This window comes from Echiichthys vipera (assembly GCF_963691815.1).
Source record: "Echiichthys vipera genome assembly, chromosome: 2".
Lineage (NCBI taxonomy): Eukaryota > Metazoa > Chordata > Actinopteri > Perciformes > Trachinidae > Echiichthys > Echiichthys vipera.
In genome coordinates this window covers 11825560-11839673 of record NC_139827.1, presented here as the reverse complement: position 1 = coordinate 11839673, position 14114 = coordinate 11825560, and the positions used below count along the sequence as shown (strand labels likewise).

Sequence of the window (14114 nt, the reverse complement as noted above, 5' to 3'; positions counted from 1 at the left end):
AGGGACCGTGCAGGCGGACTAACATCAGCTCATGACAGCAGGGACAGGTGCCTCACCGTCCAGCCTCCAAGCTGCACCACGGTTTAACCCTTGATTCACCACTCAAAACAGAATGATTGAGACAGTTTGACTTTCACACATGAAACGTGCTACATCTGTGCCATTTGAAACTCAAGTTTGCATTAGTTGTTTTTGTCTTGGTTACATTGTGAATACCTGGTAGAGCAGAACAGACCTTTAAAGTAATTTAGAACTATTGATGCAGACTGTGATGGACACAAGTTAAGCAAGTTTCAGAAGTCTGCTCATTTGTTGTTGAACACAAATGCATGGAAATCAAAAAACACATCCAAACTCTCAAACACGACATCATGGTTTGAAAACTAAACTAGTGTGAGACTTAGTATATCGCTGCACCGTGCATGGACAGTGTGCATAACTGGAGCCAAATTGTTACAGGGACAGTCAGCGTTGGTGTCTATCATGTGAATCCCTGGATATTAAATTGCTGTGTTGCTGTAATTTGTCATGCTCATGTGTTCTTGTGTCTATGTGCTTTTTAATATTTTCGTAAATGTCTTCAACCTGCCAGGGACTGCAGATGGAAATTAGCCTGTATGGCTAAATCTGGCACATTTACATGTGTGACTTTGTTGCTCTTATTAATTAATGTGCGTTGTCCCTTTTTAAAAATAAAAATGACAAATAAGTGTTTGTTTCGACCCAGTAATATATGTTTGTTGTGTACTAAAGTAGCATATCACATGACATGGGAGGACTGCTTTAAACTATTGAACTCAACAGTTTAATCAAGCTAGTTTCAACACATATCAAGTTTAAGGTTTTGCAATTGAGCATTACATTCGTCGGGGGGTTATACCAACCAAATATGAATCAAATCCTATAATCCCTCGAGGAGGAGCGCAAAAATGTTTGCATAAACCACATGAAAAACACACAAAATTAAAAATGGCCGACTTAGGGCGGACGGTGGAACAGTGGTTAGAGCAGTCCCCATGTAAAGAGGCTGAAGGTCCTCGAGGCAGCGGCCCCAGGTTCGACTCTGACCTGCAGCCCTTTGCTGCATGCCCCCCCCCTCACCCCATTTCCTGTCTGTCCTATCTAATAAAAGGCTTTAATAAACTGCCAAAATACATTTTTTAAAATGAATCTTTAAATAAAAAAACTCAACGGGCGAATTGTGGTTGGGTCGAGCTAATGACAGCGTGAAATATGTGAGAAATGATCAGAGCTACAGTATGTGGGTACTGAACTTTGTATATATCGGAGCAACTCTGTCATAAGACCGTCGGGGGGGGGGGGGGCTTTGGAGCCAACTGCACATGTATAAACACATGGCGCTGTATATTCTCGCCTGATGTCAAAAATGCACTCAAAGGCTAAAATTTATGAAAGGGTGCTAAAGAGCAAACATGCAAGACCCAAATCCAATTGACATCACAGCCTAGGCGTGCATTTGGGGGGTGGGGGGTGAAGCCCTTTGACCATGCCCTTCACTGAAGAATTGAGGTGCCAATCTTCATTCAGATTGTGCAACAGAAAGATAATAATTGTTATAATAGTTTCCATTGAATGTAAATAAAAAGTGACACCCATCAAACATTTCTTTTATATATTCCTAGATGAACTGGACAAGAAGGTAAATGTGTTCACGACACATACAATGTAAATCATTTTGGTTCGATGACTGACACGGTACATTAAAACAAGACATCACTACATACAGTAAATTTCATCATAGACAAAATACTTGTTTATGTATAGTTTTTATTTGAAGTGTCACAATCCATTCAGACCAAAAATACAGTATTAACAGAGTGTTGTTGAAACAGTCACATTTAGGTCCCAGATACAGGTCCACAGCTAAAATGATTGTATTTGAAAGGCAGTGAAACAAAACCCATTAAACAAAACTGAATACACTCATAGATATCTTCAACAGATGAGGTTTGTAAGGAGGAGGTGTTAATTATAAAGACAAGGTCCTTACAATAAATCAAGGTTTCATTAAATATGTGAAAGAGCGCGAAAACATACGTATTTACAAAACACCTATAAATGGAGTTTGAAGGAAAACTGTAGGCTACACAACACTTGTAAATCAATGATGATAAATATGAAGTGGTGCGTTTGTCTAGCTTTAACAACCACAAAACAAAAGCAACAGTTAAAAACAGTCGATTGAATGGTTAAAGTCTGCCTTACACTGGAAATATATCCATTCACATGAGGTCAACCAAGACAACTTACACAGCTTAATAACTCCAACACCACGCAGGGTCGATTGATATTTAGTCATGGAGGGCATTTAAGCAGACATTCACATTGTCAAACGTAGCTCTTAGATGAACAACTCTAGTGATTTATTAAGTGTGCGTTTATCTTTCAGAGTGACACAAACGGTGTAAATGAGGAATTACTGATTGTAAACGAGTTACAATCAAAAACAACGTAGCTTTACACAACACGAGCACCAAAGCAAAATGACCTGCGTGGGTGAAATATTCTGATATGAGACTTTCTTTAGATCGTCGACCATCAGTTTTCCAGATGTACATAAATATAATTATTTACAAAACATAAACTGTACACTTCTGTACCCCGAACACTTCTTAGTGCCCTTCAGAGACCTTTTTCAAATCGATAGATATGAACACTTGTTTAAATTGAAAAAAAAAACACGGATCTCTTGTGTCATTTAAATAAATGTCAGATTCAGCCACTGAAATGCTGTTCACATAAACAGACTGACGTACAGAACTATCCCTTTAAGCAACCCCATTCACACCAGTTCAGCAGATCACAGATCATTCAGGGTTTATTTCTCCCAAACCATCAAGGCTGTGCAATTGGGCTTCAATGCATCCATGGGATGCTTTGACCCAAAAGACGAACAGGAAACTCCATCACGACTTACTCACTGACTTACTTTGGTCGAGATGCTTATATTCCAGTTGCTCCAGAAGTCGTGACATTTCTATGTACATTTCAGTAGATTTTCTATTTTCATACGTGGGTTCTATTCATTTTAATCATTTGACAAATTAATGGAGTTTTATTATTGTGTTTTTCTCCCACTCTCGTCTTTGCATGTGCTGCTGTTTACATACCTTATAGAAGGATTGGATAAACACTGGCCCAAAAGTGAAGCCGTAACATCTTTATCGCCCCCTGGTGGCTCACTGCAGTAATGGTTATAACCCTCCCCCTCCGTGTAAGCGGATGATACATGGACCAACGTAAAAAAAATCCAAGTTCATGTCAAATATATATTTTACCCAAAGATTTCACCACGTTGATGTTTGTTCAAGTTTGTTCGTTTTTCAAGTGTGGAAGGGTTAAAGATGATTAGTTTATGTCTAAACTTCCATATGAAATTGTCTCTCACATGCTTAGAAATTATGACAAATTGATCATAGAATACTAGAATAATAAAAAAACAATATAAAATACTCTTGTTCATGAACCATCACTTGAACATTCGGGGAGCTCTGATCGATAGACGAGTAATTCATTCTCATTTCAAATCAGGTAGAACAATGTTGAAAGTGTTTTCCTAGATATTTTACTTTTTATCTCATTTTCCATGACTGGAAAAAATACTCCTGGTCATGATTGACAGCTCTGATTTGACTCACAATTGTTCAGGCGGGTGTATCACTACTGTGCAGACTCTGGTTGTAAATTTTTTTTAAAAGCTGCATCCATATTCAGGATATTTTGGTATCACTTTTATAAAGTTAAAGGAAGCGGAGATGCGTCATTCATCTTTATATACGGTCCTACCCTTAACACTGAGACATGGAAGGACTGCAGGCTTTAAACAACTGGTAAAATACAGATTATTTTTGTGACTTTGTCCACATGAAGTTAACCATGAAAATAAAAATGTGCAAACTGGGGCATTACAGCTAAATAGGTAAAAATATATCTGAATGGCAGACAGTTAGGAATAAAAGTCTTAAAATCTTAGCTAATGTAGAGCAGGCCACATACACACTGGTGTCAGTATTCATGTTATTATGTTATCCTGTCTGCCAATCAAACACTTCTCAGCTTTTAGCACCTATAAGGTCATTGGCTTGCTAGAAGATAAAAACCTTTTATAAAGAGGATGTTTAAAATTTCATGACATCATGAATTTAGAGCCGCTTACTTCACAGAGGCTGATAAATATCATGCTACTCTAAATAACATGTTGTAACCCTAAGGTGTTATTGTTTGGGCAAACCACACTAATCATGTCTCCACAAGGGCACTGTTTTTTGATTGTATTGCACACATTAATTAGGTCCACAGACCAGAACCTTTTCATCCAACGCCCCGCTGATTAGGCCCAGCGACCGCTGGACACAACACTTCTACTGAAGGAGAATCTTGCGTCCGAGCTCTTGTGCTTTCCCCAAGCACCAAAGGGCACCACGATTATTGTGCTGTTGTCCTCTGAGCCATACTGAAGAGCCTGAGAGAGCAGAGGACCAGAACAATTAAAAAGAAACATTAACATATGTGTAAAATTTGCTAGCTTGGAGGTCTTTCTATATTTATGAGGGCTTATTTACATTTAAATCAAGGTATAGCAATATGTGTGTTGGCAACATTCATCAACAGTTAGGAGTCTTTCCCAAAGTCAGGGTTGGTACCCAAAATGTTTATTGGGTTGCCTACCAGCAGAGTAAAATGCATCAAAATGCTATGGTATGTGAATTGATTTTCTTAAATAAACTAGAGGAGCGTTCTTTTTTGCTACGCTGGTCCGTTCAGCTCAGATGCAATGTGCAGAACTATTTATGCTGCGTTTCTCTCTCGCAGACCTTGACCTGAAAAACCTTACTTAACATGTGATTCTTTTACTTCAGATCGCGTGAATTCATGATGCAGTTTTGTAAATTTGGGTACTGGGGAGACAAAATGTCTCTGGTCTGAGATTGCTGTGTTACCATAGCAACCACAAAACCACGGTGAGGGAAACGATGCAGGAGCGGATTTTACTGGTGGCCCACTGTCTTATCCTTAAAGGAGCAAAATACTAACTTGATGTAGGACATTTCAAAACATGAGATAGACAAAGTATTGCTGCACAAAAAATAATTTAACTAATTGCGATATCAACGTGCGCAATAAAAACATCTCAAAAGACTGCAACATCAGGAAAGACACGCAGGTTTTTTTTTAGACCGCTGGAAGAGAATATCAGTAGAAAACTGCCTTTTAAAATAAAAGTATCGTTCTTCTTTTAATGGTGCCTTTCGTGAATGTATTAAATTTTTTAATTAAAATTTATTTAAGCAGTTTACTGATATTGTTATCGCATATTACATACAGTATGTTCCCCATATATCGAACTGCCCTAACATGAAGTATTTCTTGAAAGACTTTCAACACTGTACAAAATACTCTCTTCATAGGAGGATGACTGTGACTGAAGGCTAATCCACGTTATTTCAATAAATATCTGATGCCATTCAAAGATAACTGCCAATAAGCACCCTCTTTATGTTAACGAGGCATAAAGCCATTCAAAACACAGGAAGTTCCTGCTTCCCTACTGGCGTATTAAAAGCCAAGTATGAACATCTTACCTGGTCAGATATTCTCTGAGCTGCCTCCTTGGGGTCGTGGCACTGATTGATGACATCGCAGATCTCCTGACTATTCATAATGAAGTTAACACCGTCTGTGGTCAGCGCTAGGAACGAGTCGTGGGCGTGGTGCAACTGAGGACAAGGGAAGCAGACATTTCGACAATGCTTGAGCATCAAACTACTTTGATGCGTAAGCAGAGAACAAATTAAATCCTAAAATAATACCTAATTATACAGTGAACCAGTTATGCATTAACAAGTTGAGGCAGATGTGAAAATATGCATCAGTGGTTATTCAGAAGAACAGCTATACAAAATATATCCAGATGTGCAATATTAACTGTAATATAAACACCAACACATTCAAGGTGGATGTCAAGAGATGCAGATTGTAAAAACAGCACTGTGAACATGTTTGTTACAAGTCTGTGTTGCCATTATGAGGCCGTACGTACGGTGTTAACAAAAAAAAGAGAAGCTGAATTTGTATTATCTCTTGAATTCCGGCACACATGATTAAAGTTATAATTCTGTCAAATACAGTATAGATTAGCCTGAAACAAACAACAAATGTGAAGTATTCTCATTTTATACATTTGTAAAACAAACCGATATTCTCTTGGTCTCAGGCTCAGCAATGACTCCCGTGTTCTTCAGGTCAAAGTCTCCGATGCTGCGCGTCATGGCCAACCTGCCGTTGACGTTTGACTGTCCCAGACTATTCCAGGTGATAAAACCTCCACTTGTCCTTATCCTTGAGACAGGATGAGAGGGAGAGGGGTACAAAAGGGATTATGGCAGTTGGTCTGGTTTTACTCAGGGGGGAATATTAATTTTTAAACAATTAATGGGGACTAAAAACAAAATGCCTAAATACAGTTCAGTACCTGCTTTTAACCACTGGATGTTTATCTTCTCACAGATATGACTTTAATTACTTTATTACTCCCTTTTACACAGGTAATAATAAGTAATATAAAGATGTATGCTTTTTTTAACAGGCACAACATCAAATTTTATACTTATTTTACAGACTTTTCATACCACCATCTCCCACAGATGTTCTTTGCCAACACAACAAAAGATGACAACAACTTGGTACCTCTCTTTCTCGTCCTTCCTCTCAGGAGTGTGGTCGACAGTGAGTTTTAGGGCCTTTCCCTTGCGGCACATCATGGCGCGGCTGTCACCCACACTGCCCACCACCAGCTCAATGCCGTCCCTCAGCAGGGCAACAGTGGAGGTGGTCCCTACATTCACCCCAGGTACTACAGAGACATAAAAGGAAACATCAGAGGTGGAAGGCGCCATAAAAAAGGTCCACACCAAAAGTTCACACTGTTCACAACAACCACATGGAGTATCTCACACTCTCACATCCACACATCAAAACATTAACACATGGGAGGGAACTGGGAAGTCATATAGTGAACTAGAGATAACACATTAAACAGAGGAGCCAGTCACACATGCAGGTCAAACTGTTTCAGAACAGAGTTGAGGTCCAGAGCCAATTTTACAGCTAAGTCTAAGTCTGAAACAAAAATAATAAATGTTAACTGACACAGCATTATCAGTGTCCAGTAGTGATCTTAATATTAAAAAAACATCTTATACACTCCTCTAAATTACTTAACTACTATTCTTTATACTAAGATTTGTTTTGTTTTACTATGTTTATGTGCATTTATCTAGTTATAAATGTGAAAAATGGACGACTAATTAGGACTGTACGGTATGGTCTAAAATTTATATCACGGTATAATTTAAAGCATAGACATAACCGTATAATACCACGGTACATGTATATTTATCTTTAAGGAGAAGTTTGAGGCTCTTGTTTTTTAGGTGGGTATTTTCTTTTCATGCTATTATATATACATATAAATATATATATATATATATATATATATATATATATATATATATATATATATATAAATATATATATATATATATATATATATATATAAATATATATATATATATATATATATATATATATATAATACACTACAATTCATCCTACTTTTTCCTCCACTACATTTATCTGATAACTTAAGTCACTAGTTTCTTTACCAATTAAGATTTACGCTTGTTGCAGAGTAAACACACAGGCTTCATAGCGACAGTTATAAACAAATACTTCTCTGTTGAATTGTTGGTTTGTTTTGTGGTGTTTTTTTCCAGTGTAGAAAGAGACATTGTGGTGGATATTTAACCACGGATTTAACCAGACTGAAACGATTCCAAGAATAACAAGAGGCGCGAAGAGGAGCGATGCAGAAGCACACAAAGTCCATATAGCAGGAGCGCAAATTCCTAACGTCTATACCGTACTCTTCTACTACTAATCTCTCATAAGTAAATTATAAAAAGATATAATTTATTCGGTACATGGTCATTTGTAACTATAATTTTTAATGCAGGCAAAGATCATTTTAAAATTGAACTAGGCAGCATGGTTACAGCCAACGTTATGTGTCTGGAGAATGGTTAACTACATATAAATACTAACTTTAGTTCCTTAAAAGGGTGAAAAATTTGATAAAACACCATCATATGTCATTACTTTGATTTATCTGCCAACATATGGAGACCTGCATTAGACCATGCTCTCTCCAAAGAGGTAAATAAGATGACTAGCTGGAGATTTTAAGATGTGTGCGTTTGTTTCAGGATAATCTGTACGTTAAACATGGTGCATCTCATGGACTAGATCAGTCACTGACAACAGACATCTCATACAACGTGTCAAACTGACGCACTGTCTCACAAGAAGTGTTGCATACACTTGGGGAGAGAAGAGAAGAAAAAGGAAGAGAGAGAGCGGAGTGAGAGAAAGATAGGGAACCTTCCAGTAGTCCAGGATTTAGGACCCGCTGGACTCTCCTTCAATATCTAGTCTCTCGTCATCCACATTGGTGCCAAGGGCCTCCAGCTCTTAGCTGGGTCAGCAGCTGCCGTAGATAACATGCACACACACACACACAGGCATATTGGGACATTTCACACAGCGTGGCCGATGAATGGCCACATTACAGGTATACTAGCTTTTATATCAACAAATAACCTTAAATTAGACATAATGCCTTTTGAGAAAAGTCAAGCTGAATTTCTGTATGACTAGGGCAAACATGTAAACCACATGATTTATTAAGAAAAATGTTTTGCATTCATTTGATTGAGCGGTGCTCAAATTACACCTCATATCAATTTCAATGACAATGCTAGTGGTGCAACGGATCATCATTGATCCATGATCTGTTCAGATCAATATCTTTGGTTCGGAACACACGTGATCCGCGGATTGATTTATGAAGAAAAACGTTGTGCGCATGTTCAGTCCACACACTTGTTAAGAGCAGCGTGGTCATGGCGAGTGGAGGAACGGAGGAGCTTGAATGCCCCACGACATTTAAATCCCCTGCATGGAAGCATTTTGGCTTCCCTGTCAAGTACAATGTTTGAGGAAAGAGGCTAGTGGATAAAACCGTGACAGTGTGTAGGCACTGTGGCACAAGAAAGCCATATTACAGAAGAAGCACATCAAGCATGGCCATGCATTTGAAGCAACATCACCCCAATGTTTCTCTGACCGGAATGAAAACGAAAGCTGCTCAACAAATGCTTATCAATGCGGCATTTAAGCAGCCCCTTGCTGCACAATCCCACCGAGCTAAAGCAACCACAAACGCTATCTGTGTGTTCGAGCATCCTCTGTTGCGCTCACGCCAGATGGGTGGACATCCAGGGGAACGCAGATGTGACAATAACCACACACTTCATCACAGCAGACTGGGAGATGCAAAGTCTGGTGCTCCAGACATGCCCCCTCTCAACGAGAGTCACACAGGCACTCATCTTGTGCAGGTACTGACACAAGCAGTGGAGGAATGGAAGATAAAGAGGCCCAGTACTAATATCCCAGTCACAACTGATAATGCCAAAAATCAAACAAATGCCCTGAATGAGGCAGGATTAGGCCCAAAGATAGGGTGCTTCGCACATGTAGTGGAAAAGACGAAATTATGTTTATTTGACTTGAATTTTTAATTTTTTTTTTGCTGATCCGATCCATGACTCTGATCTGAGAAACGATCCGAGAGTTTTTTTTATCCGTTGCACCCCTAGACAATGCTAAACAATATAATTGCAGATTGACAACATATCAACAGCTGGGTGACAAATTAAAGGAAAAAAAACAACATTAACGGACACTTAAAGAAGTGTATGCTATTCTTTCCAAAGATATTCTCTCATTTGGGGTTGCAGATAGAGGTGGAGCACACTGTCTGAACACCAGTTTACAATCTCCCACTGGTGTTTAACCGGTTGGAGATCTGGTGACTCTTAAGACCATAGTTTATGATTTACATGATTTTCATTACAATAATCCAAACCCATTCAGTGCCCCCTCATGGAAAGATATACTTTTGTTTATTCACACATACACATGTTTTTTTCCCTTTAATTTGTTACCTTTCTGTATGTGTAGATGTGTAGTGAAGCGGTGGAGTACTAGTGTTTGCTCTACTTGTAGCTGGTTTATTGTTCATCAGTTATTAAGTAGCTTTGGGTAAAATCACAGATCTCTAACCAAAAGTGCTTGGGCCATGTCCAATCCAAGGCTTCAAAGCCTAGTTAGGTTTCGAAGAGAGAAGAAAAAAAGTGTCATTACATAAATACATGTGTGTATATATACACAGTATATCTGTGTACATGTAACATGAAAGAACCTACCACTTGGAGAGAAGTGCAAGTGCCTTGCAAACGCTTTGTCTACTTCAAGGAAGGCCTTCTTTAAAACTACTTCCAGATTGGACTCCTCTGCCACAAGATCCCTGAAAATAAAACACTTCCTTGATCAGAATATCAGCTACAAAGTTATGACATTGCAATCATGTGACAATGACTGGTAAATTCTTTTAATGTATGCTGCCAGGAAAAAAAGAACTGACTTGTGTGAAAACGATTATCCCCTTGGGGACAATAAAGATCCTAACTAAGTAACATTTAATTAATTCCTTACTTGATGTATTTCTCCATGTATTTTTCACAAAAGTCAGCTGCTTCTGGCCCCCCGTGCCCATCAAACACCGCAAAGTAGAGGATGCTGTCAGTCATTTGTGAGACCTGGAAGCGGTCTTCATTCTCCTTGCGTTTACCGATGAGTGAGGCGCAGCCTACCCTTGATAAGCTGACTTTGGGAATGGGCTTGCCATAGCGAATGCTGGAAGGCAGCAGAATGGGCTCATCAATACGATTGTCCCAGATGCCAAATGAATCCCAAGTAGTAGGGCGCCCACTGCTGTCTGCATCAAAGCGTGTGTTGCTGTTCCGTTTTTCTGAAGGGCAGTAAAGCCGTCTCCGGAAGACTGTGAACTGGAGGTGGCTGTCCTGCTGGGATGTGAGTGGGACTAGTGTCATCGGAAAAAGACCACTACGTCCCATATGAGGACCACTGCACCGTGCCAGGCGCGCAAGGCAGGCTGCTGACATCCCCCTGACCACACAAATACTGGAGAAGCACTGGATGCAGAGGTAGTGACCGGCTGTCCAAACATAAAGAAGAATGGGTTATTTAGACTCGACGCAGAATTTTAATAAACGTAACAAAAAACATTGTTTGTTTGTTCAGGAGGGCCCCAAAGTACCAGAACATCTAAAATGTTGCAGCTAATGCCACCAGCCCTGAGTTACTTGTTTTGCCTCAGAAAACTAAAAATCCTCATGTAAATGAGATTCCTCTTATCTCAAAATATATAGGAACACAACAGGTTATGCCGCAAACACATACTTGTTTACAAAAGGTTCTTAAAACAGTGACCTAGTTAAAAAAGGACAAATAGAGGATGTGTGGAGGGTGGGGGGTAGTAGAGCTGAAACAGCGCGTTGACTGATAGAAAACTTTTCAGTAACTGTAAAAAAATTGCAAAAAACGTAGAGTATAATATACTATACTATTTTTTTATGTACACTCTCTCCAATTATTGCAATAATAATTAAAATAGTTAGCTACAGCCCCATAGGTCTTGAGGTGAACCCCAAATAACCTTATTACACATGTTTAACGTAGAGTGCTTGTCTTAATGATGGGGATAAGCACTTTGTTTGTCAACTGATCATAATTAAACTCATATTATTATTATTAAATAAATGCTTTTTTATAAATGTGTCTGCAAACATTGCTAATAAATACATAGGACAGATAGATATTTTGTAATGTAACTTTTTTTTAAACTTTATTTGCATATTTTCAGAACTATCACATTACAAACATTGCAGATCTTTTCGGCAACATACATGACCAAAAAAAAGGTATATCTGAGGCAGTCATTTCTCCTTTCAGTGAACATTACAGTCTTAAATTATAATGACAATACATAAGTAAATTTAGCAAAAGAGAGTACAATATATGAAGCATAAATAGATAAAAACAAAGAAATGAACCTAAAATGGTGGGGCATATTATTACATTTCCTTACAAAAATCTTGTAATATATCAGCGGTATAACTACATTTCTTATTATTAATAATTTGGATAGACTCAAAATAATTTTGTATATATATTATTGTATAATAATAAGTTTGGCCAAGATTTAGAGAATATAGTTTTATGGATATGAAATTTTCCCTGTAGAATTATTAAGTTGACAATTCACTGTATTGTTTGTTTTTTTCATAGCATCTTTTACCTACAATTTTAATGGAATGAATGTACTGAATGTTAAAAAAAAAGCTATTTTTTTATGTATACTGACACTCCCAGAACAAATGAATACTAGTTTCTTCTTCAATCTTACAAAATTCACATTTGTTGTCCCCATCTGCGAACCTCGAAACACATTTATTAGTGGGATAAATATTGTGCATGACTTTATAATGTAATTCTTTCAATTTATATATATATATATATATATATATATATATATATATATATACTTATATATTTCCCCCCTGGAGCGATTTTCCTTTGCTGTAGAAGTAATTCCTTATATGTTTATTGGTCCATTTATGACTTTTAATATTCATCCATTAATAAAAAGGGACTATTACAAATCCTGATAGTCTTGCTTCACTTCATTAGTTGAAGCATTGCACTAAGTATAACATTTATTACTAACGGATATTCGTAAAGTAACGTTATTATGAACGTTGGCGTTACATGAATGACGCAACTCTCGAGTCAACAATCTGCCCCTTCTCTCGCCAGTGTCCCGATAATAATAACACAAGTGTCACATGTGTAACATGAACATACTGCAGTTATGAAAAACGCAATTGAACAAACGTTACAGTCAGTGTCGTTCTGTGTCGGCCGCGTTAGCATTAACGAGCTACATAGAGACAGCCTTCTTTAGCTGACCTGCTAGCTTGGTAGCTAGCATTAACCCGAAGTTCGCGGTTTGTAAATTACCAAGACGATTCTCCTTCACCTTTCATTGGTGTATCGGCTAAAAAACATACCTTTGATGTTTTGCTTCGTTAAAAAGCCGTAGTCCTATGTTGGTTTATTGAACAGAACTTGTTAATAACTGAGTATAACCGCCACCCTGGTCTCGTCCCAGTGTTTGTGTCTTCAATGTTATCAAACACGGCCTGTGTGGCCGCGCCAATCAGCGGGCTGGAAACGACTACGCCTGGAGTAACGCCCCCCGCTCAGCGCAGATGATTGGCCGTCAGCGCGATTACTGACAGCTGAATGCACCAATCAGCAACCGGCAACTTTGGAATTCCTGCAGCCAGCCAGAGAAGCATTTTTATTACATAAGGCTTGTGAGACCTGAATGTTTACCTTAGTCCACATTCACCCCATACTTATTGGATGTTATGTCAATCTAGTTTTATAAGGAACACGGGTAAAGGCTCTTTCTTTGGGTTTGTTGGTGTTTGTTCAATTTGTGGCTGTCCTTTATGCCCAGAAAACAACATTTTTCCATACCTGTGGTGGTACTTTGAAGAAAGGATAAGACAGAACTTTATTAATCCCGAAGGAAATTGTGAATTGTGTGCTCTCTGCTCCTAATATAACTCCATTCAGTTGAAAACTAAACTGTATGAGGGACTTTATTGTTATCCATCTGTATACAGCAAGGAACAGAAAGGATGATGCAACAGTCAGTGGGAGTAAAGAAAACATCATTAACATAAGGTGCAAGGTAAACAAGACACAAAACAAGGTGCAAACATGTAGTGCAATGCGCAACACAACTGTACTGCCCTACAAAGCCTAAGTGCAGTAACTCTAATAACATGATTCCTGCACAATTTTGGGCCTGAAAGTATGGATGTTAGGATTTATTTGGATAATAATTATTAAATGGAAAACTAGTAAACCATAATGCATCATCAGTGTGTCAAATATTCATTTGTTGGGACAATAAAAAAACTTTAAAGATTTTTTTTTACCATACATTTTTGCGTAGTTATTGAACTACACAACTGTGTTATAAAAGATTAGAGAAGTATAAATACAAAATATAACTGAGAGTATATAAAGTATGT

The 14114-nt window shown here is 38.1% G+C and overlaps 1 protein-coding gene across 1 annotated transcript; it reads right to left on the bottom strand.

Annotated features, from left to right (window-relative positions):
- Positions 1 to 1804: 1804 nt before the first annotated feature.
- Positions 1805 to 13203, bottom strand: ppm1kb (protein phosphatase, Mg2+/Mn2+ dependent 1Kb). The gene is made up of 7 exons (XM_083931106.1): positions 13077 to 13203; positions 10639 to 11161; positions 10350 to 10450; positions 6709 to 6874; positions 6216 to 6360; positions 5604 to 5738; positions 1805 to 4483 (listed from the first exon to the last, which is right to left on the bottom strand). Exons 2-7 carry the CDS (start codon positions 11106 to 11108, stop codon positions 4352 to 4354), a joined length of 1149 nt encoding a protein of 382 aa, XP_083787232.1. The 5' UTR covers positions 11109 to 11161; positions 13077 to 13203; the 3' UTR covers positions 1805 to 4351.
- Between the last annotated feature and the right edge of the window lie 911 nt (positions 13204 to 14114).